Genomic DNA, 23,011 nt, shown 5'->3' with positions numbered 1-23,011 from the left:
GCTTGCATCAGGAATAGTGTGGCCAGCAGGACTAGGGAAGGGATCATACCTTTGTACACTGGTGAGGCCACACCTTGAATACTGTGTTCAGTTTTGGGCCCCTCACTACAAGACAGACATCAAGGTGCTGGAGCATGTCCAAAGAAGGGCAACAAAGCTGGTGAAGGGTCTAGAGCACAAGTCTTATGAGGAGCGGCTGAGGGAACTGGGGTTGTTTTGCCTGGAGGAGGCTGAGGGGAGACCTTACCACTTTCTGCAACTACCTGAAAGGAGGTTTTAGCCAGGTGAGTCTTGGTCTCTTCTCCCAAGTAGCAAGCAATAGGACAAGAGGAAATGGCCTCAAGTTGTGCCAGGGGAGGAAAAATTTCTTCACCAAAAAGGTTGTCAAGCACTGGAACAGGCTGCCCAGGGAAGTGGTGGAGTCACCATCCCTGGAGGTATTTAATAGATGCGTAGATGTGGTGCTTAGGGACATGGTTTAGTGGTGGACTTGGCAGTACTAGGTTAATGGTTCTATGATATTAGTGATGCCTGGCTGCTTGGATACTCATAATCTCTAAAGAGCATTTTCAGCATAGAGCCTGGCAGCTAGGAAGACAGGGGATGGGAGGTCAGCGTAAAGTGGATAAATAAATAATTCATAAACAGACATCAGATGACGCACACTATCAAACCTGATCTTGAGTGCAATTCCCGCTGCAGGCAATAGGAATGTTACCTGAGGAAAGGTTTACCTTCTGACTTCAGGATCTGGCCTGCACCAAAGATGCCAATGCCATTACTTCTACCAGAATATTCAGTGAGTTTGATCAAAAACAGTATAAAGTTTTATTATTCACAGAGAAAAAGGGTTCTTTCTCAAGCTATTACTGTTGCCAAATGAAAATACTAGTTCTTTGTGGGGGTTTAATACATTTGTTTCTGGCCCATTTGTCACCTCCTGTTACTTAAGGAGGCTACAAGGCAGTTTTGGCCTTCCCTGGGACGGGCACAATCCTACTGCCTTTGCTTACGTGTGAGCGATTCCCCTGGCTCTTGCCACTGTGGAGAGGTGCACACCAACTGCACCGTACAAACAGCAGAGTGTTACAGCGTCACTGTGAGCGGAAGCTTCATCTGCTAATTCTATGGATGCATAAATCTGCAAATACTTAACTTGTCAAGATCCAAGCTATGAGGTACTTAAACCTACTGCAGCAGCAGAATATATTCCAGCACCTTAGAAATTACTCCCAGCTATCCTGACCAAAAGAATGACTGCCAGCCATGACAGCCAGAAACTGCTCATGGGCAGAAAAGTAGTACTTAAGATCAATGCAAGGTAAAAAAAAGCTATGTGATAACCAAAAGCTTTCCAGTAAAGAGTAAATTCTTAGCAGGCTAACTCATGTAGCTTTTCAAAGGCATGTGGGACCACAGTAAAAATTCAGGCAGGGATATGAAAAATTTTCTTTTTATGAAGCACAAATGTTAAAATCTAACTGTACATTGTAGTAATGCTTAAATGTCATAAATAGATTTTAGAAAATGTGGTATTCAATAACTGCAGAAAATATAAAAAAAATTATTAAAAGGTATACTTAATGCCTTGATTCACAGTAAGGAGAACTCTTTTTGTAAGCTGATTTTTCCCATCTCTGCCCCCATTATTTCACTTGATCAGCTTTCTCTGCACAAACGTAGAAAGCAGTTCACTGACTTGAATACAGCAATCCACCCACCAAAACAGATTTCATCAACAGAGCTAAAGGATAATAGCAGAGTCCTTTCGAATTAAAAAAAAGTAGTCTGGCTGAGAGACCAGCCACTGACAACTCCCTGTACTACAAGTTAACTTCTCACTTGAGATATAGGAAATATTTACTTTGTAACAGCTAAAAGGTATAATTCACTATCAAACTGCAAAATGAAATAACTACTCTTTCTGCTGCATCTGAACAGTCATTTTTGTTTCTCTGTGGATAATCCAACTTGAAAAATACCTGGAGCAACCTGGAGAGATGAGAAACATATTTGTTAAAAATGAGCGTTGCATATTTTCAGTATTGAGACATATACTCACAGAATGTTAAAAAAGAAAAAGACAAGATCTGTATGTTGAGTCCAGAAATAAAGTTGGACAATACCAATTTGTATAAGATAATAGTGGTTCTTGCTTATTCATCTTCTTATGTATTCAGTTTTTAGGTCCATATCTGAATCTGATGAGTCACTTTCATCAGAAGAATGAGATGAATTTTGCCATTCATGAGAGCCGTTACGACAGTGTGATTTCTGCACACTTTCTGTGTTGTCCGGGAGTTTTGATTCAAAAGCACGAGTACATTGCCAGTCAACTACCTCTTCTTGGGAAGAAAGAAGAGCTGCAGAACTATCCATGTTCTCTTCAGAGGTTGCCAACAGCACAGTTTTTATGTTGATGGTAAAGCAAGCACTGTTTCTTTGGCTGGAAGAATAGTTACAATTTACCTCAGAGAAAGGATTAAGTAACTCACTACTTGTGTCTTTGTCTTCTTCAACATCCATCTCGTGCTCTTCAAAATCTTCAGCATCTGGATTTTCACTTGTCTGACTTCTGCTGTCATCACATGTACTATTTATAGAGTACTGCATGAATACGTTAGGTGTGTCAGAGGAGCGAGGTACTCTACTTATGATATCACGCCTTGTATAGTCATGATTACTTATGACATCGCTGTCACTGTCATCTTCATCACTGACACCACCAATGGGTTCATTTGCCTTTTTTTTAATCTCTTTGTAAATGATCTCTACAGAGGCTATTTCTTCAGATTCAGATGTCCAAGGTGAATAGGTTAACGTCCTGATGAATACCTAAAAGAGCAAAGTCAATTAAAAAAAAAAATCAGCCAAATTTGGACATGTGCACAGAAAAATATGAAAAACCCCCCCCACCCCAATCATGAGGTTGTCAAACAAATGATTCTTTCTGTGCCACAATTTTGGCGTTTTCTGAGAGTTCAGAGCATCTAGGATTGTTCCCTCTTCTCCATTCCTGTAAGTGTCACAGCCTTCACTACAAACCAATGCACACAGCTTGGATGGCCTCAGAGAAATGGCACTAGTGCCAAGCAGCATCAGGTATGAAGTGTTTTAATTCTAATTTTTGAGATCTCTTGCTAAGACTAAAAGCTCATTTCAGAAATACACCTTAAACCTGAGGTGAGTCTTGCAACTATTAGCTCTCGCAGTTACCATGCAAAAGAGAAGCCTTATCTGGACAATCAATTTTAATGTCCTTTAGAAATGTACCATTTGAAGCAATGAACTATACAACATCTTAAGTCCCATTTTCTCAGTTTTACTTTGCACTTCTGAGGATTATTGAATACTTGAAGCATTAGGGGAAAATGTTGACAACAAAAAAATTAACCTTAGACACTGCTTGCCAAAGTCATGTTCAGCAATCTTAGGGATATGGAGGTAATGACATAGCAAAAGACAGAAACATGAGGAAAACCATCTTAGAAAAAGTTGATACCAATCTGTACTGGATATGTTTGTAGAAAACAGAAAATACTTATGCTGAAAAAAACCCACAGAATTAAATGTAAAAGAAGCCAGAGACTATTAAAAAAAAAAAAAAAGCAAGCAAAGATGGATAGAATCAAGTCCCAGCAATCTTGTTACTTTTGCTTGGAATTTAGTGGCAGTTTAGTCTCTTCTATTAAAATAAAAAAGTAGCTGACTGAGCTAAAACATGACACTTGATCACAGAAAAAGTCAAAGAAAGATTATTTTATTCAAAATAGTGGAACAGTTTGAGTGATATATTATTATTTCCTACCCTTCTTCCTTAAGTACTCTTCCTTTATCATGGACTTTTTTGCCAGTCACTGTACGTGCCTACTGAGACTAGCTTAGCATTTGGAAGGTGATGCAGGTATTGTTTGCCTTGTGTACGTGTCCATCCTCCTCCCTACCCCCACCCCAAGTAAGTTTTCTTCCAGAGCTATATTGGTTTTTTCCTTTTCTTTTTTGTTTTCATTCAACTCCAATATTCAGGTGGATTATGACAGCCTGGTCCAGGAATTAGTTTTTAAGATACTATGCCAGCTCTGAATTCTGGCAGAGATAACTTGCATATAAATATCCTTTTTTTTTTTCCTACTAAGTGTTCCACTATCAGGCATCCTTTTCACTTATCCCTGTTTATAACGGTATACAGTAATAAACCATTACTGAGACTGGACAAGAAAGAGAGACATCAGGCTACCCAGAGAAGTGATCCCGAACTTGCTAGTAACAGTTCTGGAACTAACAACTAGGATACTTTTCTGGCAGAGATGTATCAGCACATAACTGCATCACTGTCTATGGTATGAGATAGATGTGAAACTGGAAGGCTGGGGACCTGCAAGGTATATCTGATTTCAGTAAAGAGGATTTTTGCTTTGACTGAGAAGCTACTGTTGACAAAGCAGACTCCTTTGTTGTTTCCTGAGAAACAACATGCTTTAAAGACTGTTTTCTCAAAGCAGTGTCTCATCTCTACCAAGGTCTTTGATTGTCTGTCCTTTGTCTCCTTGTTGAGGTGAACCGAGAGTAAGTTCTTACTTGTTGTGTGTGAGATCATTTCCAACAACCATTCAGATCTTGCTCTTACCAGGCTGCTGAACTTTTAGCACTTCTCACATGGTGTCCTTGGCTCCTTTTGTGGACAATAACCATGAAGCATAGCTTTAGGGGGAAAAAAGTCTCAGAGCACTAACAGTGACTTTCCCTCTTCAGATGTGGCTAAATAACTGGCCCATCATTTGGGGATAATGAGACCAAAACTCCCAACTCTAGGCCATTTTTATACATTACTACAGGAACAATAAGCCCATATCCAACTGGGTCTTAAAGCTACCTTTTGTCTTTTCCTCTTGCTTTCCTATGGAAACATAAAGAAAAGACCTTGAAGGTCAAGTTTAAAATATTTGCTTGCAGTTGTAGAATCTCTCAAAATGCCTTTAAACTCCAGCAAGCAGGAACCTGGCTAAACTATCCTCAAAGCTTCAGGGAATGCTCTGGTTTTTGCTGTAATAAATGGAAAAATATTATAGGGGTAATTGGTTTTGTTCTTAGAGAGGAGTACAGTGCTGCAGGGTGAAATAAGGTAGGCAAAATGTGCCAGAAACTGCTTGGCTAAGAGACAAAGGATACACATTGCTCCTGAATGTTTTCAGAGCATCCTTCTTGGCGAGGAACAGGTCTTCTCCCTATGCACTTCACCTATGAACTGGAGTAGGGTTTTTTTGTTTTGGAGTTATTGCCCTGGCTCAGATACTAGAAGAAATTTGTCTGCTGCAGGAAGGATTTACATATAGGGTAATTTTCAAAGGGAAAGGGGTAGTCCTAGGCTGGGTGCTCTGCTGTAGGACCTAGCCTGCTTCTGTGGACCATAAAGAGTTCATTTAAAGTTACTTTTTTGGGGGAGGCCCCCCCTTCACCACTGCCTGCCCCCTCTTAACTTCATAGAATCATAGAACAGCCCAGGCTGGAAGGGACCTCAAGAAACCATCTGGTCCAACCTTTCATGGGAGAGGGAGCTAGCACCCTGTCCAATCACATATAGAAAACCTCCAGTGATGGGAACTCTACCACATCCTTGGGGAGGTTGTGCCAGTGATTGATTGTTCTCACTGTAAAAAATTTTCTTTCTTATATTGAGATGAAACCTCTCATGGTGCAACTTGTACCCATGGCCCTTTGTCTTGAGAGCCTCTGTCCTGTTTATAGCTGGTCTTTAAATACTGGAATACTGTAAGGAGGTACCCCCTGAGCCTTCTCTTTTCCAAGGAGAAAAGACCTAACTCCTTCCGTCTTTCCTCCCAGGGCAGATTCTCCAGCCCTTTGCTCATCTTTGTGGCCCTTCTCTAGACCCTCCCCAGTCTGTCCGTGTCTTTCTTGTGCTGTGGCAACCCCAGAACTGGACACAGTACTCCAGATGTGGCCTGACAAGCACTGAGTAGGGTGGGATGATCACACCTCTATCTCTGTTAGTAACTTGTCACAGAAGTAGTATGAAATGGTTTTGAAAAAGACTGAATATTTGTTCCACAGAACAGACAAGATTTACCAGCCTATAGACTACCTTTCACATAGGTAAACTGCAAATTAAAACATTATATAGACACATAACTTGTACCTAATGCACAGAATTAGAAATTTCAGATGGTAAACTTCCTCCTCCCAACCAGAAAGGTTAAATAGGAGAATTATTACATACCAAGGTATGTGGAAGTGTTTTTTTTTGAAGAATATAACCTCCTGCCTGCATACACTTCAGGGCACCAGCTAACATCAGTGAAAGACATACAGCACCGGTGACTGTGACCATATGATAATCTGCAAGTGAAAAAACCCAAACAAATAAGCATACATGAATGAAGTTTCCAATGACCACATTTCATAGTTCACATTCAGAACAGCTATTTAGAATCACAGAATAATTTTGGTTAGAAGGGACCTCTGGAGGTCATCTGGTCCAAAGTCAAAAAAAGACCAAATCTCAAATTAGATTCAGGAATTAAAAAATGAAATGACACCATCTTTGATAACTATTTATGCAGTTAGTGGGTATTTCTATGGCTCACAGGATTAACAATAGATTTGTAGCCCCAGAGGAAACGAGTTTTTATATTTCACCTATAAATCACCATGTTTATTGCTTGGAAGGTACTTTCTCTCGTTATTTTTAGGATTGACTTGTAAATCTTCCTATGTAAAATAAAAACACTTGCACATAATCAAGTCAGACAATCCGTTCCTGCACCACAGCACAGTTACCTTGTTGAACCACAGAGTCTGCAGCTATACATTTCCAGGCTGATGGGATGGAATGTTTGTTTAGAGATGCAGTGACCATAACAGACACACAGTAATTTCTATTTGGATACAAATCTTCAATGACAGTAGTAAAAATTTCTTCAGTGGTGGTCTCGTGTGGCCTCTGCCATGAAAGACAGTGTTTGAAAGTTAGCTGTTTGCCTAAAAAGAAATCCCTAGCCACTAATAAAACATTATGGCTATTTCACAGAAATGCAGTAGCATGTGAAACTGCAAAAACTGCCACAGTAACTCAGCGTTTTACCTAGACAACTTCTTCAGCTCTAGTTCTAGCTAATGTCAAGATGCCTACCCTACGCCTGTTTGTGAAATATCATATTATCAAAGATAAATTGCCTTCTTTCTCCAGCTGTTGGTGACTATATATCCCCTTGAAGTAACCTTACATAGATTCTACAGATTTCAAACTGCAAGTGGTAAGGTCCAATTCAGAAATCAGAGGAAAAACAGCAGGCAAGTTGTGGTCCTCCTTCTGTGACTCATGGCAGAATGAGTCAGCTTAAATTCCCAACAGGTACCTGTCTGCCCTGCTGTTCAAAACTTCCAATACAGGCAGTCCATGCTCTAGCTAGGCAACTTATTCCAGTGCTTTGCCAGCCCTGGTATTACTGTCTGTCTCTGTTTCACCTGAAGTCTGCACAACTGCCTATTTCACTTCAGTTTTTGGGCACAGTCACAGTGAATGGTTTATTTCCTTCTTTTCTGTAGTAAATGTTTACCTATTCAGAGACTCTGGCCTCTAACTGTGCTTTGCTTGCTTAGACCAAGCAGCCCTCTATTATTCCAGCATTTCCTCGCAGGTCATGTGTCAGGATCCCCCACAGTTCTCACTGTTCCTTTTTGGATCCTGCTCAAGTGGTCTGTGCCTTTTCTGAACCCCAGACTGGTGTGGGGTAGGTGGGCTTTACAGGTACTGAGTATGTAAAAATATGATTTTTTTTATCTCTCAGCAACATGAGAGTCATGTTTAGCTTGTAATATTGTAGAATGCTCTCATCCTTTCTGGCAAAACTGCTGCCTGCGTAGCTGTTACCACTCTACTTATTGCACAGACAATTATTCTTAAGTGTTATGCCTTGCGTTGGTCCTTATTGAATTATGTCCTATTATTTTAAGATTATTTCTCCATTTTGTGAGGATCATTTTAAGTTCCAGTCATGCCTACCTAACTCTCTATTTCAGCATACAAAAAATAATTTAAATAGTACCAGACCTCAGAAACTAACTAGATACATGTCCTGGTTTCGGCAGGTTGACAGAAAACTACCAAACTGCTTTCTGAATGTATTTTCCTATCAGGTGTGTATACACTTGCTAGTAGTTTCTACTCAGCTGTCTTTCCAGAGACTAATCACTTGAGCCAGTGCCCTGTGCTTTATGTCAAGTAAGGATACAGGCCAACTGGTATTCATCTTCTAGGCCTGCTACTCTGCAGTACAAGGAAGCTAAGATTACGTTGGACATTCTCTTTTTCTTCTTCTAAGTGTCTTCTATTCACATATTTGCTTCTGTGAATCTGCTAACCATCAGAGCCATTTTATGCTTTCTGTATTTGCCCCCTAAAACACGGATAAAATGAAAAGTTATTTACCTTATGCTCTCTATCATGTGTTTTCAGTATTATAACATATTCAAGCTCTTTATATATATCAATTAAAGACAGTAGCTTTTCATTTTTTTTGAAGTAAGAGGTTGGCAGCTTTATGGTAACATTTATGCAGTTTAGACAGGAACTGATATTAACTTCTGGTGGTCCCAGGAATGCTATTGAAAAAAAGAAAGAGAAAAAAAAAGATAGAAAAATATACACTAGTATTCGGTATCAATTCTATTTCAGTGACAGATATATAGCTGACTAATCAGATTCCAGAGTATGTCACTGTTGTAAATCCAGAAGGCCTTGAAACATTTAAGTTCCACGGTCAAACGATCTTTTCTCACAAGACTAGATTTTAAAACAGAAAGCAGTGGAGGGGAGGGAAGAAGCAAAAAGGTGACAGAGGCTTTGCTTCAGCTCCACAGAGGTGTGAGCTTTTTAATCTATTTGAGAGGAAAGCTGAGGTTAATGTATAGGAAAAGCTGACTAGTTTCTTGCTCATCATCATTTTCTTGTCGCTCTCTGGAAGGAATCTCTGTAGAAATTCAGTGGTGTAGCTCTGCACATATTCATAGCAAGGAAGGCTATAGGTCGAAACTTGACAGCTGAGCTCCAAAGACTAAAAACTCGACTGATAGTAGGACAGAGGACCTCGTGAAACATAGCTACACTTCTGTGAGACTTCCACTGAGTTCAAAGTAACCTCTCAAGTTCAGGTCCTCAGAACACGTACATGCTTGAAAAGCCATGCACGCTAATTGTCTCCTTTCTCCAAAACTACACATCCATCAAGATAAGAGGAACTTCCATAGTGAATCAAGCCTATCCGTGTTCCTCCAATACAGGAAAGAAGTAGGAATGTTAGAAAATGGTGCAAGAACAAACTATCTCCGTAATCCTCCATTTCTGCATAGTATAATGCAGGGGGGAAAAAACATGAAAATTTAGTGAGTTTGCATTTGACTTTTGTCTTCTCCAGAAGCATGTATGCTTTGATCAAGGTGGAGCCTGGTTTGCCAACCTCTGCAAAATTCAAAAAGCGATAGACTTTTGCTAACTACTTCTGTTCCTGCGATAGGGTAGAAAACAAAAAAAGAAGCTTAATGCTTAGAAGTGAGCTTTCATCTACTCTCAAACAGGAAAGCATGTCGTAGTCAAGTGGCTGAACCCTTACTCCTTTCTCATCTTTTGTTTTAAGTTACAAATAAACATTAGCTTAAATCTGATTACAGTCAAATGTGGCTGTTCTCCTGGCTGTTTGTTACGAAGCCTTTCTATCCTTGCTCAAATCCATCTGTCAACAGGGGTGAGATGCCCACCATAGGTATTTGAATGTAAATATCAACTACATCCCATAGGGAACTATCCTGGAATATTGATTCTTTGCTATTCAGGCACTGTAAAACAAAAAAGGACTACAGGGTTTATCTAAGTCCCATGCCCTGGAAAACACAACTTCACTCAGCTGCTTATGGTTTGAACTAAAGAACTACTAGCAAAACATCCAATTTCAATTTACAAGTTGCCAGTGATAGATAATCAGTCAAAGCACCTGACAGTTTGTTCCAGTGGTCAATTCAAACTATGCCTCTTGTTCCAAGCTAAAACTTACCTAGCTTCAGCTTCCAGTCAAGGCATGCTGTTATGCTTTGTTTACAGACTGAAGAAGCCTGCCATCATATTAACTAGTAGTCAATGTACTTTCTGATCCTTCTCATTATTAAAGTCACTGCTGAAAGACTGAAGGCCCCCACCTCAGAGGGGTGTTCTCAAATCCTTCAGTTATCCTTGTGGCTATTCTCCCTGTCCCCTCCAATTTTTCCTTATTTCTGAGGCTGTAAGTGGATGCAGCAGTGGCTACCTCTGTGCTGAATTCAGAGGTAACATGACCTATTTCTCCTCCATAGTCCTCCAACTGGAAGGTACACTCATTACCTTTGGTGAAAGTTAAGGAAGCTTTTTCAGAATGAGTGAGCTGGATTAGCATAAAGTTATGCTAATATATAGTCAGTATATTGTCAGTAACTTTAGTCACAGCACATCACTTTAATTAGTTGAGCTTTCGCAACACATGTTCCTCAATCTCTGTCTCCGTTACTTCAAAACTGAATACTAAGCACGACTAAGGGTGAAGCCACCTCTGGCATTAGAAGATGTCACAGCTAATAAGCATCTTCTTTCAGCAAGCAAAGGAAAAAGAGCAGGTTGATGAAGAAGCAAGTAAATCTCTTCCCCTACACCTAGTGCAGACATGGTATTTCTTTAACTCTTAACATTATATCTTCAAGTAGTCAAAAACAAAGTTGGGTTTTTTTAAGTTATGTATCTTACGCGCTTAAGAGATTTTTACTTTGTGCTTCTCAGTGTTTGACATGACACTATTTCCTCGATATTTTATATATATATATAATTTCAAAACCAGAGCCTCATCCATTTATCAGAGCTACTATAGCCACAAATTTTAGAAAGTTATCTGTATATTCTATGTCTTGCAACTGATAGGTGATAAATGATATACAAATTCACATTCTTAGATGAAGGAATAAGCTACTGACCAAGTCAGTTTGGAGTGTCTTACTGTAACGCTAGCAGAACATCATTTATACATCAGCTAGGAATAAAAACTACTAAAATGAGCAAACGCAGACGGAGAACTTACTGTCAGTAAGTGGCACAAAATGAAGTATAGAAGAATTGAATACTTCAGTTCCTATGAAGCTCTGAACCAATATGGAATACTCAGTAGAGTTCTCTTTAAAATCATCTGTCAGATTACAGGAGAGTTGTGTAATATATGAACATTGTTTTGCAGTCTGCCAGTTCCTGTAAATCAAAACAAGTTAAAAAAAGATCAAAATAATCTATCTGGATTCTCTGATACAAGAAAGCATAGGAGGGGGGAAGCATTTCTGAGTGGAAAAAACAGACAAACAAACAAGAAAACCCCAGCCTTAGTATTTTGAGTCGATAAATGTTAAAAGTAAAATTTGTGTCTTATTTTATAAGACTTGCCTGCGGTCAGTGTACAGCACACGATAGTATGTTGGCACAGTTGGATCACCTTTTGCCTGCCAGGACAAAATGTGCTGAAAATTGCAAGATTTCATTTGTAGGTCGTGAAATCTGTCTAGAAAGGGAAAACAAACCAAAACCAAACAATCCACCAATATGAATGGCAAACAAATGTGACATTGCAACAATTCTAATCAATAAGCCCAATATTTGCCCCAAAATAAAGCAACCACAGAACAGAGTTCAGCACGATAGAAACAACAATGCAAAGGACTGCCCTCCTGTATTATATTTCTACTAAGTTCTTTCTTCAAAAAGCATAAAGTTGTAAAGTGATGCTTGGTGAGAATATGCAAGTTTTTTTGAACTGTGTTAGGAAAAGCAGTTGAAAGACAATAAAAACTCTTACCAGGCAAGCTGCAACAAGCTGCAGACAGAATGCTGATGTACACTGGAAAATGAAGCTATGTATTAATACATTTGTATGTCTACAATATCTGATTATTAGCTATCAGCAATATTCATTTGTAACAATTAGAGACAATACTCAGCATTCCCTCAGTGGAACTGTTTCTTTCCTTCTTCCTACTACTTTCCTCTGCCCTTCCCTCCTTCCCCAGAGTATGGGATCATAGAATCATAGAATGGTTTGGGTTGGAAGGGACCTCAAAGATCATCCAGTTCCAACCCCCCTGCTGCAGGCAGAGACACCCTCCACTAGACCACGTTGCCCAAAGCCCCATCCAACCTGGCCTTGAACACTTCCAGGGATGGGGCAGCCACAACCTCTCTGGGCAACCTGCTCCAGTATCTCACCACCCTCACAGTGAAGAATTTCTTTCTAACATCTAATCTAAATCAACCCTCCTTCAGCTTAAACCCATTACCCCTTGTCCTGTCACTACACTCCCTGATAAACAGTCCCTCACCATCTTTCCTGTAGGCCCCTTCAGTTACCGGAAGGCCACAATTAGATCTCCCCGGAGCTGCCTTTTCTCCAGGCTGAACAACCCCAACTCTCTCAGCCTGTCCTCATAGGAGAGGTGCTCCAGCCCTCTGATCAGCTTCATGGCCCTCCTCTGGACTCGCTCCAACAGCTCCGTGTCTCTCCTGTACTGGGGCCCCCAGAGCTGGACGCAGTACTCCAGGTGGGGTCTCACAAGAGCAGAGTAGAGGGGCAGGATCACCTCCCTCGACCTGCTGGTCACCCCTCTTTTGATGCAGCCCAGGACACAGTTGGCTTTCTGGGCTGCAAGCGCACGCTGCCGGCTCATGTAGGGCTTCTCATCAATCAGTACCCCCAAGCCCTTCTCCTCGGGGCTGCTCTCAATCCCTTCCTCGCCCAGCCTGTGGTTGTGCTTGGGATTGCGCTGACCCAGGTGCAGGACCTTGCACTTGGCCTTGCTGAACTTCATGCAGTTCACACGGGCCCACCTCTCCAGCCTGTCAAGGTCCCTCTGGATGGCATCCCTTCCCTCCAGCATGTTGACCACACCACACAACTTGGTGTCTTTGGCAAACTTGCTGAGGGTGCACTCGATCCCACTGTCCGTGTCGCCGACAAAGATGTTAAACAGTGACGGTCCCAGTACCGACCCCTGAGGAACGCCTGAGGGTATCACCTTCCAACTTCTGTCATTAATTTGAGGGTCCTAGGAGCTAATTCTTCGGTAACTACACAGTGGTTCAGGCTTATGCTGATCCCTGTCAGATGAGGTTCAAGACTCAGCGTGAATAAATGTACTTAAGATGTTCCTATCAAATACTGTCTTAGAGGATTCTGACTATCTTTCAGGTAGCTCACTCTGTGTATTAAACACCATTTTAAGTCATGACAAGAATCTTAAAACTGGTGTAGGAAAAGATACTATTACTGCTTGAAGAACATTACTGAATCATCTTCACAGATGTCCTTCTTTGCTAAATGTGGGGAGTCCTCAAGGCTGTAGTTTAACAACTTTGGTATATAACTCACTGCCTTTAGTCCTGTAACTCTCTATTTCAGGCTCTATTTCATAACTCCCTCTTTATTTTGTGTCCTGTTTCCATAACATTTCCCTGTGGGTGTTTAACTCTACAGCATTCTATTCTCTGCCTACAAAAGTAAAGAAAAAACCCACCAACAGATGCTGCAACACTTCTGTCACAGGCCATGGTTAAGGCCACATTTAGCCTGCCAGTCAGGGCTACTGTCCGAGTAATCTCTTGAACTCGGCCTTCTTACAGATCCTCACATTCTAGAGGTCCCCACATCTTCTTGCATAACCTCTGTAAAAGGCTGTTTGTTCATCCAGATTCTCACTGTATCAAGAATTCTTTTCCTTGACCAACCCAGTCTTGGATTCATATCTTTTCAGCATGGTGTTTCAAGACATTTTTGAAATTATTGTTCTGACCCTTGCAATTTTTTTCTCAAGATCCTTTAGCTCCCTTCCACTTTGAGTGCAACAAATATAAACTTTCTGTCCTCATTCTGAAGGCATTTTGTGGCCTATTCTCCTACTGATGAGATGCCAACTCCCATACTCAGTTGGCCAAAGAAGTTGTTAGTTTAATTTCAAACATGCAGACTCTAGTAATGACACACTGCCTTGGAGCAAGCCCTTCCAATTAGGGGATGCAAACAGTCCTTTGCCATTCTCTCTTACACCAGCCACCTCACATGTGTCAGCTGTCTTGCTGATGTATTTCCTGTTGACATAAATGTTTTTCTATTCTGTCCATATTTGTGACTTTTAAGTGCCTCTCCCCTACCAAAATCAAATTCCATTAATCTAGAGTTCAAGCTCCCTCAGATCTTTGTTTCAACAAACACATTTCGCAAAGAGAGTTGGAGAGTTGCAAAATTTTGTAGGTTACACTCTTACATAAGATACATAGACAAGAAAAAAAATCTTAGACTAAATAACCGGGAAAATTAAGACTGGAAAAATAGAGACGGTCTATAAATTGCAGGGGGAACCTTTACCATCTTGTCTTTTTTACAGAATTAAATCATGCTATCAAAACAGTTTTCCACTACAACTACAGCTCAGCCGACAAAATGTTTCTTGTGCCTGCTAATCCAGAAACTAAGGAGTCCTGACAAAAATTAGAACAAGAAAAACAACACACCCAACTAAGAGTTCACTGGACATTTAGAGAGGCAGAATGCATTATGTTGTTTCAAAGCATTTCTTTCTTATGGGAAAAATCATGGTTTATGTATAGAATGGAGTATGTAGACTATAATACACTAGATTCTTGATTCTGTGAATTATTCCAGGGAGAGCTCTGTAATAAGATGATATGTTACTTCAGTAACTCAGAAGGAGTGTTAGTGAAAAATTAGCAGTACTACTCTACTTACAATATAAAGGTACAAGCAACACAATATAAAGGTACAAGCAACTTACGAAGTTGATAAAAACGCCTTAGTCCGTCCATCAGTGTTTCCATAGTGATTAAGAAGTATAACCTACTGATTATAAAATAAACATTTTGCTTCTGTACCTGCAAATACATTAAAAACAATCATATTCAGCAAATCATCTTAGTAATTTACTTGCAAGTAAAATGAGATCTACATACAAAGAGTTATTTTAACCTCTTCAATGTTTGGGGGGAGGCTGTGGTACTGAAACAGTTACTGCTGTCGGGGGGGTGGTGGGGTGGGGCAAGGATCCTCAGATTAGACAGGCAATTTTATGACAATAGCACTTTCCCTTTTTTACGTGGCAAAGGGTCTGTCATGGTTTAACCCCAGCCAACAACTAAGCACCATACAGATGCTCGCTCACTTCTCCCCTGGTGGGGTGGGGGAGAGAATTAGAAAAGTGAGAAAACTTGTGGGTTAAGATAAGAACAATTTAATAATTGAAATAATAATAAAAAAATAATACAATGATTAATATTAAATTGTAATGAAAAGGAAAATAACAACAGAGAAATAAAATCCAAGGACAAGTGATGCAAATGAAAAACAATTGCTTACCACCAACTGACCAATACCCGTCCCGTCCCCAAACAACGTCCCCCCAGCCAGCTTTCCCCCTAGTTTATATGCTGAGCATGACATCATATGGTATGGAATATATCTTTGGTCAGTTGGGGTCAACTGCCCTGGCTGTGTCTCCTCCCAGCTTCTTGTGTACTCCCAGCCTACTCTATCCCAGCCAAAACTAGCACATTCTCCACCCCTTATTCCATACCATTTACGTCATGCTTAGGTCCCACACTATCCAATACATTCTCATTACCTACCCGCACCCCCCTTCACATCCTTTACATAATACACAGATACCATTCCCTTAGTCTAGGAACCACCCTATGAAATGTCTGTAAAATGTCCACAAGTGTCCACACAATGTCCATTGAGTTAATTTAGCCTATGACTTTGGGCTTCATCTGTTATGGTGGTCACTCAGGACAGGAGAGCTGGTGTGTTGCATGGAGTTACTGGGCACCAAATCCAGCTCAGGTCAGGTCAGGTCACTGCTGCACCTGCACTGCTTCTTCTAAGGTTTGTCCTCCATCGGTTCAGGTAGTTCCTGCTACAGTAATTCCTACAACATGCACCTCAAATCATGGGTTATAACAATTTAAAGGTATTTCCATTACCTTTCCACCCCTGGTCCCTTTGGGCCAGGTTATAGGGTTTAACATTGCAATGAACTCCTCCTCTTGCTCCTAGCCTGACTAGCAACAAGGGGTTCCTGCTATAGTAATTCCCATAACATGCAATTCACATCATGGATTATTCTCACCCAGGATTAAATCACCTTGAGCTACACGTTGGACTCCTCCATCCTTTTGCATTACCCACTAAGTGCACCCAGGTGCCTGAGCAAAAACAATCCTACAAATAAGGTTTACTTTACTTAACCCAGACTGTTTTTCCTAACAAGTTTCTTAAATGTACTATGGGGATCTTCTCTCCTTCCACAGTGCACAGGGGTTTTGACTGGGCAGGACCAGGTCACCTGGCAGATCCTCTAGTGTTAACTAGCCAGGCGGCTTCTGCTAAACATGTATCCCAATGTTTGAATGTCCCATCACCCACTGCTCTCAGTGTAGTCTTTAACAGCCCATTGTATCATTCAATTTTCGTGGAGGCTGATGCATGATAGAGGATGTGATACACTCACTCAATGCCATGCTCTTTGGCCCAGGCGTCTATGAGGTTGTTTCGGAAATGAGCCCCGTTGTCTGATTTAATTCCTTCTGGGGTGCCGTGTTGCCATAAATCTTGCTTTTCAAGGCCCAGTAGAGTGTTTCGGGCGGTGGCACGGGGCACAGCGTACGTTTCTGACCATCCAGTAGTTGCTTCCACCATTATAGGCACATGCTGCTTGCCACGGTGGGTTCGTGGTAGTGTGATATAATCAATCTGCCAGGCCTTCCCATATTGATATTTCAGCCATCGTCCCCTATACCAAACAGGCTTTAGCCACTTAGCTTGTTTGATTATGGCAAGCGTTTGATGTTCATGGATAATCTGTGCAACAGCAACAATAGTCAAGTCCACCCCTTGATCATGAGCCCACTTGTATGTTGCATCCCTTCCTAAACGTCCTGATGTGTCATGGGCCCATCGAGCTATAAATAGCTCACCCGTATGTTCCCAGTCCACATCTACCAGAGCCCACTTCAATTCTAGCAGCCTGGTCCACCTGCTCATTGTTTCCGTGTTCTTCAGTGGCCCACCTCCTGGGTATGCGAGCATCTACGTGACATACTTTTACAACCAGATTCTCTACCTGAGCAGCAACATCTTTCCATAATTCAGCAGCCTGGATGGGTTTATCTCTGTGCTGCCAGTTGCTCTGCTTCCATTGCTGTAGCCACCCCCACACAGCATTTGCTGCCATCCATGAGTCAGTACAAAGTACTGGCCATTTTTCTCACTCAGGAATAGCTAAAGCCAGCTGGATGGCTTTCACCTCTCCTTCAGCAGTTTCTGCAACTTGTTGTGCAGGACTCCACACAGCAGCTTTCTCCTTCAATGTTTTCCCACAACGTGACAGGATCCATCTGAAACAGGGCATATTGCTTCTCATTTTCTGGTAATTTATTATACAGTGGGGCCTCTTCAGCACACATCACCTCCTCTGGCAACAGTCTGAAGTTTCCGTGCTCTGGCCAGTCCATGATCACTTCCAGGATTCCTGGGCAGTCAGGGTTTCCCATTCAAGCCCATTGCATTATCAGTGCAACCCACTTACTCCATGTAGCATCAGTTGCTTGATGCGCAGAGGGGACCCTCCCTTTGAACATCCAGCCCAGCACAGGCAATCAAGGTGCCAAAAGGAGCTATGCTTCAGTACCAACTACTTCTGAAGCAGCTCAAACTCCTTCATAAGCTGCTAATATTTCTTTTTCAGTTGGAGTGTAATGGACTTCAGATCCTCTATATCCCTGGCTCTAAAATCCTAGGGGTCGACCTCGAGTTGGTCTTCCCTGGCTGAGGTGGAAAGCACATTTTTCACATCTTATCCTGTCTTGGCAGTGCTAGGTTAACGGTTGGACTTGATGATCTTAAAAGTTTTTTCCAACCAAAACTACTCTATGAACTAAGCACCACACAGCCACTCACTCATTCCCCTCAGTGGGATGGGGGAGAGAATCAGAAGAGTAATAGTGAGAAAACTCATGGGTTTAGATAAGAACAGTTTAATAATTGAAATAATAAGAATGAAAAGAAAAATAACAAAAAGCAAGAGAAATAAAACCCAAGAAAGACAAGTGATGCAAATGAAAAACAATTGCTCACCACCAACCGACCAATGCCCAGCCTGTCCCCAAACAGCAGCCCCCAGCCAACTCTTCTCCTCCCCAGCTTTATATGCCGAGTATGACATCATATGGTAGGGAATATCCCTTTGGTCAGTTGGGGTCAGCTGTCCTGGCTGTGCCCCCTCCCAACTCCTTGTGCACCCCCAGCCTACTCACTGCTGGGGTGGTGTGAGGAGCAGAAAAGGCCTTGGCTCTGTGTAAGCACTGCTCAGCAGTAACAAAAACATCTCTGTACTATATACAACACTGTTTTTAGCGCCAATCCAAAACACAGCCCCATACCAGCTGCTATGAGGAACTTTAACTCTATCCCAGCCAAAACCAGCACAGGCTCTTACCATTTCAAAGAAATACAGAAAACATTGCATGATTATTTGTATTAATTTTGCATGAAGATAGCATCTGAAAATTCTATGCCACTCAAACTTATTAAATACAATGAAAATAAACATTGTTTGGCTTTATGTGAAATATTACAAGAACTCGTCACTGTTGTGAAAAACATTTCCAGAAAGAAGGTAGATCAAGAGGGAGGTTAGAAAAAAATTATAAAATTATTAATTGTAAGGAAGTTCTGAAATTTATGTTACAATTTTTAATACAAAAAAAAATCTATTAAAATATTCCCTCTCTTCAATGTTATTGTTTTACTCTGTTATCCTCATAGCTTTAATATTTGCAGAATCTGGTTTTGAATTACAGGCAAAATACTAAGGAACAATTGTGAATTTATAGACAGCTGGGCAAGGGTATAACTATTTCCAAAGAATCTTCTCCTCAGGTTTAATACAAATATATTGGGTTTTAATTTAAAATAATTTTTAAATACAACTTATTTTCTCTGCAAAACAAAACAGCTTAACATTTAAAGTCATGACAAAGCATACTATGGTGAAACTTAACACAATATGTTCAAATCAGAGGAATTAAAAAAACCCCTTATCTGAGATGTCAGTCTTACTCTGCTTAAAGTTTTAGCATGACTACAGCAAGTCACTGGATAAATGTTGAGAATCTGTATCTGTGCAACTGATAATCATAATTCCACAGACAAAGAAAATGTTCTTTTAATTTCAGTTTGACTCATTTAAGCATGAGGAATATTTAGGAGATATAAAATACCAGTATTCCACTTTTCAATCAAAACTAAAAATTATGGATAAGAAGATGAGATTTACTAGTTACAAAATCTTTAAGTTTATCACTGACAGCAAACTAGAAAGCAACTAAGTCATACCTATCTATCGAGTCATTTTTGTTTTGGCACTATTGAATGTGACAGAAGATAAAATAATTTCACTTTCTCATTCAAATCAAGCTTACAGATTACACAAGTAGAAAAATATATCTTTCTACTTCAACAAGGTTACCAGCTTTTTTCAGAAGTCACATAGAAACCTAAAGCCAAACAATGTTATTTTCACAGTCATTTTAAAGAACAGTTACACCTGCAGGATCTGACTTTTAAGGCTGCTCAAAATTTTCTTTTAAGGGGAAAACTTTGAGGATCCTGAATTCACTTAGCAAAATATTTCCTTTATGTCTTAATCCTTGCAATTAACCACAAGACATGTTCAAAGCACCCCATATATAGTATTATGCAACAGATGTATTTGCATACCTTTGATCCTTGCTGTACACGTGGTCACAAATAACAACTATCCCACTCTTGGAATCTGAAGTGACTCATGTAAGGCTCTGTATACTGAATAACCCATGTATCTGACATGATACAAAGCCAAGTTATGTGTTTAGCACCTTAGCATACGTAAGGAAAGTGTGACAAAACAGGTTTATCTCCGAGTTTGCACAGTTCTCTAAATTTGGATGTCTCTGCAGATCTACCAATGCCAGTGAAATTCCAGAGGAAAACCATTTCTGTCAAAACTCTGATTAACTTTTGTTACTCTTCCTCATCAGAGCCTCAGCAATCCCTGGAGAGAAACCATGGAAATACCAGTGAGCTCAGCCCTCACTCATTTCATCAGCTTGGGCTCACAACTCCCCTGGGAGCTGCCTGAAGAACTCAGCTTCACACTTCCATGTCACCTTCACTAGCAGCTCATTTTTAATTGGAGTTCAGGCTGGGTTGTTCTGTATTTCCTTCCAATCAGAACAAAAAGTAGGCTTTGAAGTTTTGAAAGTCACTGGTTTGTATTTCAGAAAAGCTCCACAGCAGAAAACATACCCTATTCTTTGAAACAAGCAGATAGCATATTTATTTATAAAAACCTACTTATCTGAATATTGAGAGAGAGAGACACCACAGAAGATGTTTCAGGCAGAGAAGCCAGCAAGGAATGTTCTAAACCTACACAGCTAATACAATATACGCATCAACTTTACTACTGAAACCATGCGAACTAGGGTACTGCGCTGTGCATTGTAATATTATGCCCACACTCTGTTCCTGGCTTGGCTGGGGAACTTTGGATAAGTTGCTTCTAAGGATATCGAAATCATTTAACTTTAAAAATCCAAGTCCATTTTCCATGCACTGCCAGCACGGCTCCTAGTGAGCCTGACGCGCTCCTGGAGGAACCGGCGTGGGACACGCAGCCTTAAAACATACCAAGACTCCTCAGCTGCCCTGCGCCTGTCCAGCACGGCAGGGGAGGCAACAAAACAGCGTTTGAGACAACAACCTCTGTCAGAGTCTACAGTTGCATATTTTTCCTCACAAGTTTCTGGCCTCGAGCTACATGGTTACCCGCATCAGTCAGCTACAATGCGTCTCGCAGACTATCGCTAGGGATAATTTTGCATTCAGTGGCACTGCCGAAGAAACAACTCCAATAACCTGATGGTTTTACGTGCGATTCAGCTGGTATTATGCCAAAACGCGCTGCAGGAACTCGGATTTCAGTTAACAACGGCTTCCACAACTCGCCCAGCAAAGCGCTGACAAACAGAAACCAGCGACGCTTTCAGGAAATCCCGGCAGCCGACCGCAGCACGGGAAGCTAGGCCTGGCGCCCACCGACGCCTCCCCTCACCGAGGGAGAGGTATGGGAGAGCACACCGCGGCGCTCGGCCGAACAGCGGCCGGCGCGGGCCCTGGGGCGGTTAGGGGGCCGCCCCAGCCCTCGCTCCGGCTGCGCTTACGGAACAGCCCCAATATCCCCACCACAGACGGGCACCACCACCACCACACCAGCAGCAACCCACTAAGAGAAGGGGGGGGAGGCGAGACACACAGCAACGCCTTCCCAGCCGTACCTCGCAACACGCGGCATCCCTGCGGCCTGAGCTCCGCTCCACGCCGGGTCCCCATGACACCCCTCTTAGACCGAGACCGAGGTGGCAGATACCAGCACCAAAAGCGAAATGGCGGAGGGAGCGCTGCAGCGCAGTGCGCGCGGCTGGCGCCGCCCCCGCGTCCGGCCGGGCTGCGGGGGCGGTGTGTGGTGCGTTAGTGGCCCTTGGGTGTGCGCTAGGGTCGTTGGACCCCGGCCTTAGGGTGTCGCTTCATCCGTAGCGGGGTCTGTGTTTCGCCCGTGGCCGCTGGCTCCCCTGGCGAAGCACTGCTTCCCTCCTCACCTTGTTTCACTTTCTTTTTCCTGCTTGCCAACCCCATCCCCTCCTTCCTCCCCGGGTCTTTGATGCTTGTTGTGGTGAAGGAAGTCTCGGCGGAAAGCTGGGAAAGTGCTTGCTGATTCTTTACCTCGTTTGTAGTTTCCTTGTCCTTGGTGTAGAGGAAGTGTGGTACAGCTGTTGTTTCATAAATGTTTGCTGTAACTTCTCTCGAAGTATTTTCTGATAGTGGAAACAGCAATAATGTATTAAATATAGCCTATGTAATGCCATGGGAGGGTTCTTCATGAGAAGACCTTGGTACCTACCAGAGGCGAGCAAGGGCTAAGAAACCAGGTCTGGTTTGTGGCCATGTCCTGCTGCATCTGCAGCCTCACTGACTAAACCTCCCAGTCTGTCAGCCTCTGTTTCTTCACTGATGGAGATGTGTAATTTTGGGAGTTGTTTGGCAGTTGGACGTGAGGTTGGTTATGCTGCATCTCCTTAAGCCATGCCAGGCAAAGCAAACCTGAGATTTCCAATCGCCATCTTTTGGCTTCTACAAACTTTCTGGTTAAACATCTATCTTGCTTTAATCCATGAATACCTCAGAAGTAGTGAGGACAGTTTTTCTCCATTTTACCTCAGGAAGAAATAACCTTGGATCTGAGATGCCAAATGAAAAATTCCCAGTTCTGACTAGAAACTCCAAATAGGCTAAATTCACTATATGCCTTTGCATGAGTTTGTCTCATGAGCGAGTATTCTATGTGGCACCATTATTTGTGTTTCTTGATTCCAGTACCAAACTAACTTTTTGAAGGACAGTACGCTTACCTGGAAGCAGAGTCAGGAGTGAAAATAAGCAGGACAAACACAATTTTAATGATATTCTGCCTTGATCAGTTCTGCCACGATAGTGCTGTGCCTTTCGGCATGCCTACATCCGCTTTATGCCTCTGACACTACCTTCCCATGGCTCATTCAGCTTCTGCCTATCCAAACATAAATATCTCCTAAACTCTTAATTTTTATTTTGTTGTTGTTCTTGTGTTTGTTCCAGCACACATTGTTTTACCTATGAGCCTTCCTATTTTTTGTTAACTACTTTTTCAGCATTATCTTTAGGAAAACCTCTTCCTAATTTCCTGCTGTCTTTGCAGAAGTTCCCCAAAACTCTATTATTCTTTCCTGCCTGTCAGATGAATTCACTGGCTCTTGTGATCTCTCAGCACTTCGTGCTGAAGACACTGAAATTTA

At 41.7% G+C, this 23,011-nt stretch overlaps 1 protein-coding gene across 1 annotated transcript; it reads right to left on the bottom strand.

Moving 5' to 3' along the window:
* Positions 1 to 656: 656 nt before the first annotated feature.
* IFNAR2 (interferon alpha and beta receptor subunit 2) lies at positions 657 to 21,786 on the bottom strand. The gene is made up of 9 exons (XM_054818447.1): positions 21,458 to 21,786; positions 14,860 to 14,956; positions 11,874 to 11,915; positions 11,465 to 11,579; positions 11,112 to 11,275; positions 8,447 to 8,619; positions 6,796 to 6,958; positions 6,236 to 6,354; positions 657 to 2,835 (listed from the first exon to the last, which is right to left on the bottom strand). Exons 2-9 carry the CDS (start codon positions 14,900 to 14,902, stop codon positions 2,161 to 2,163), a joined length of 1,494 nt encoding a protein of 497 aa, XP_054674422.1. The 5' UTR covers positions 14,903 to 14,956; positions 21,458 to 21,786; the 3' UTR covers positions 657 to 2,160.
* Positions 21,787 to 23,011: the final 1,225 nt, after the last annotated feature.

This window comes from Grus americana, chromosome 1 (genome assembly GCF_028858705.1).
Source record: "Grus americana isolate bGruAme1 chromosome 1, bGruAme1.mat, whole genome shotgun sequence".
NCBI classification, from domain to species: Eukaryota; Metazoa; Chordata; class Aves; order Gruiformes; family Gruidae; genus Grus; species Grus americana.
Note: the sequence above shows the minus strand (reverse complement) of the source record. Positions and strands in the feature narration are given on the sequence as shown.

Bases quoted from the DNA above. Each gene is read 5' to 3' on its own strand.
- IFNAR2 (XM_054818447.1), bottom strand. From the start codon at position 14,902: ATGGAAACACTGATGGACGGACTAAGGCGTTTTTATCAACTTC. The intron at 11,580-11,873 runs GTAAGAGTTTTT...TTCCCTTTCTAG, and splicing joins AGCTTGTTGCAGCTTGCCTG to ACAGATTTCACGACCTACAA. The intron at 8,620-11,111 runs GTAAGTTCTCCG...TTTTTTCAATAG, and splicing joins TTTTGTGCCACTTACTGACA to CATTCCTGGGACCACCAGAA.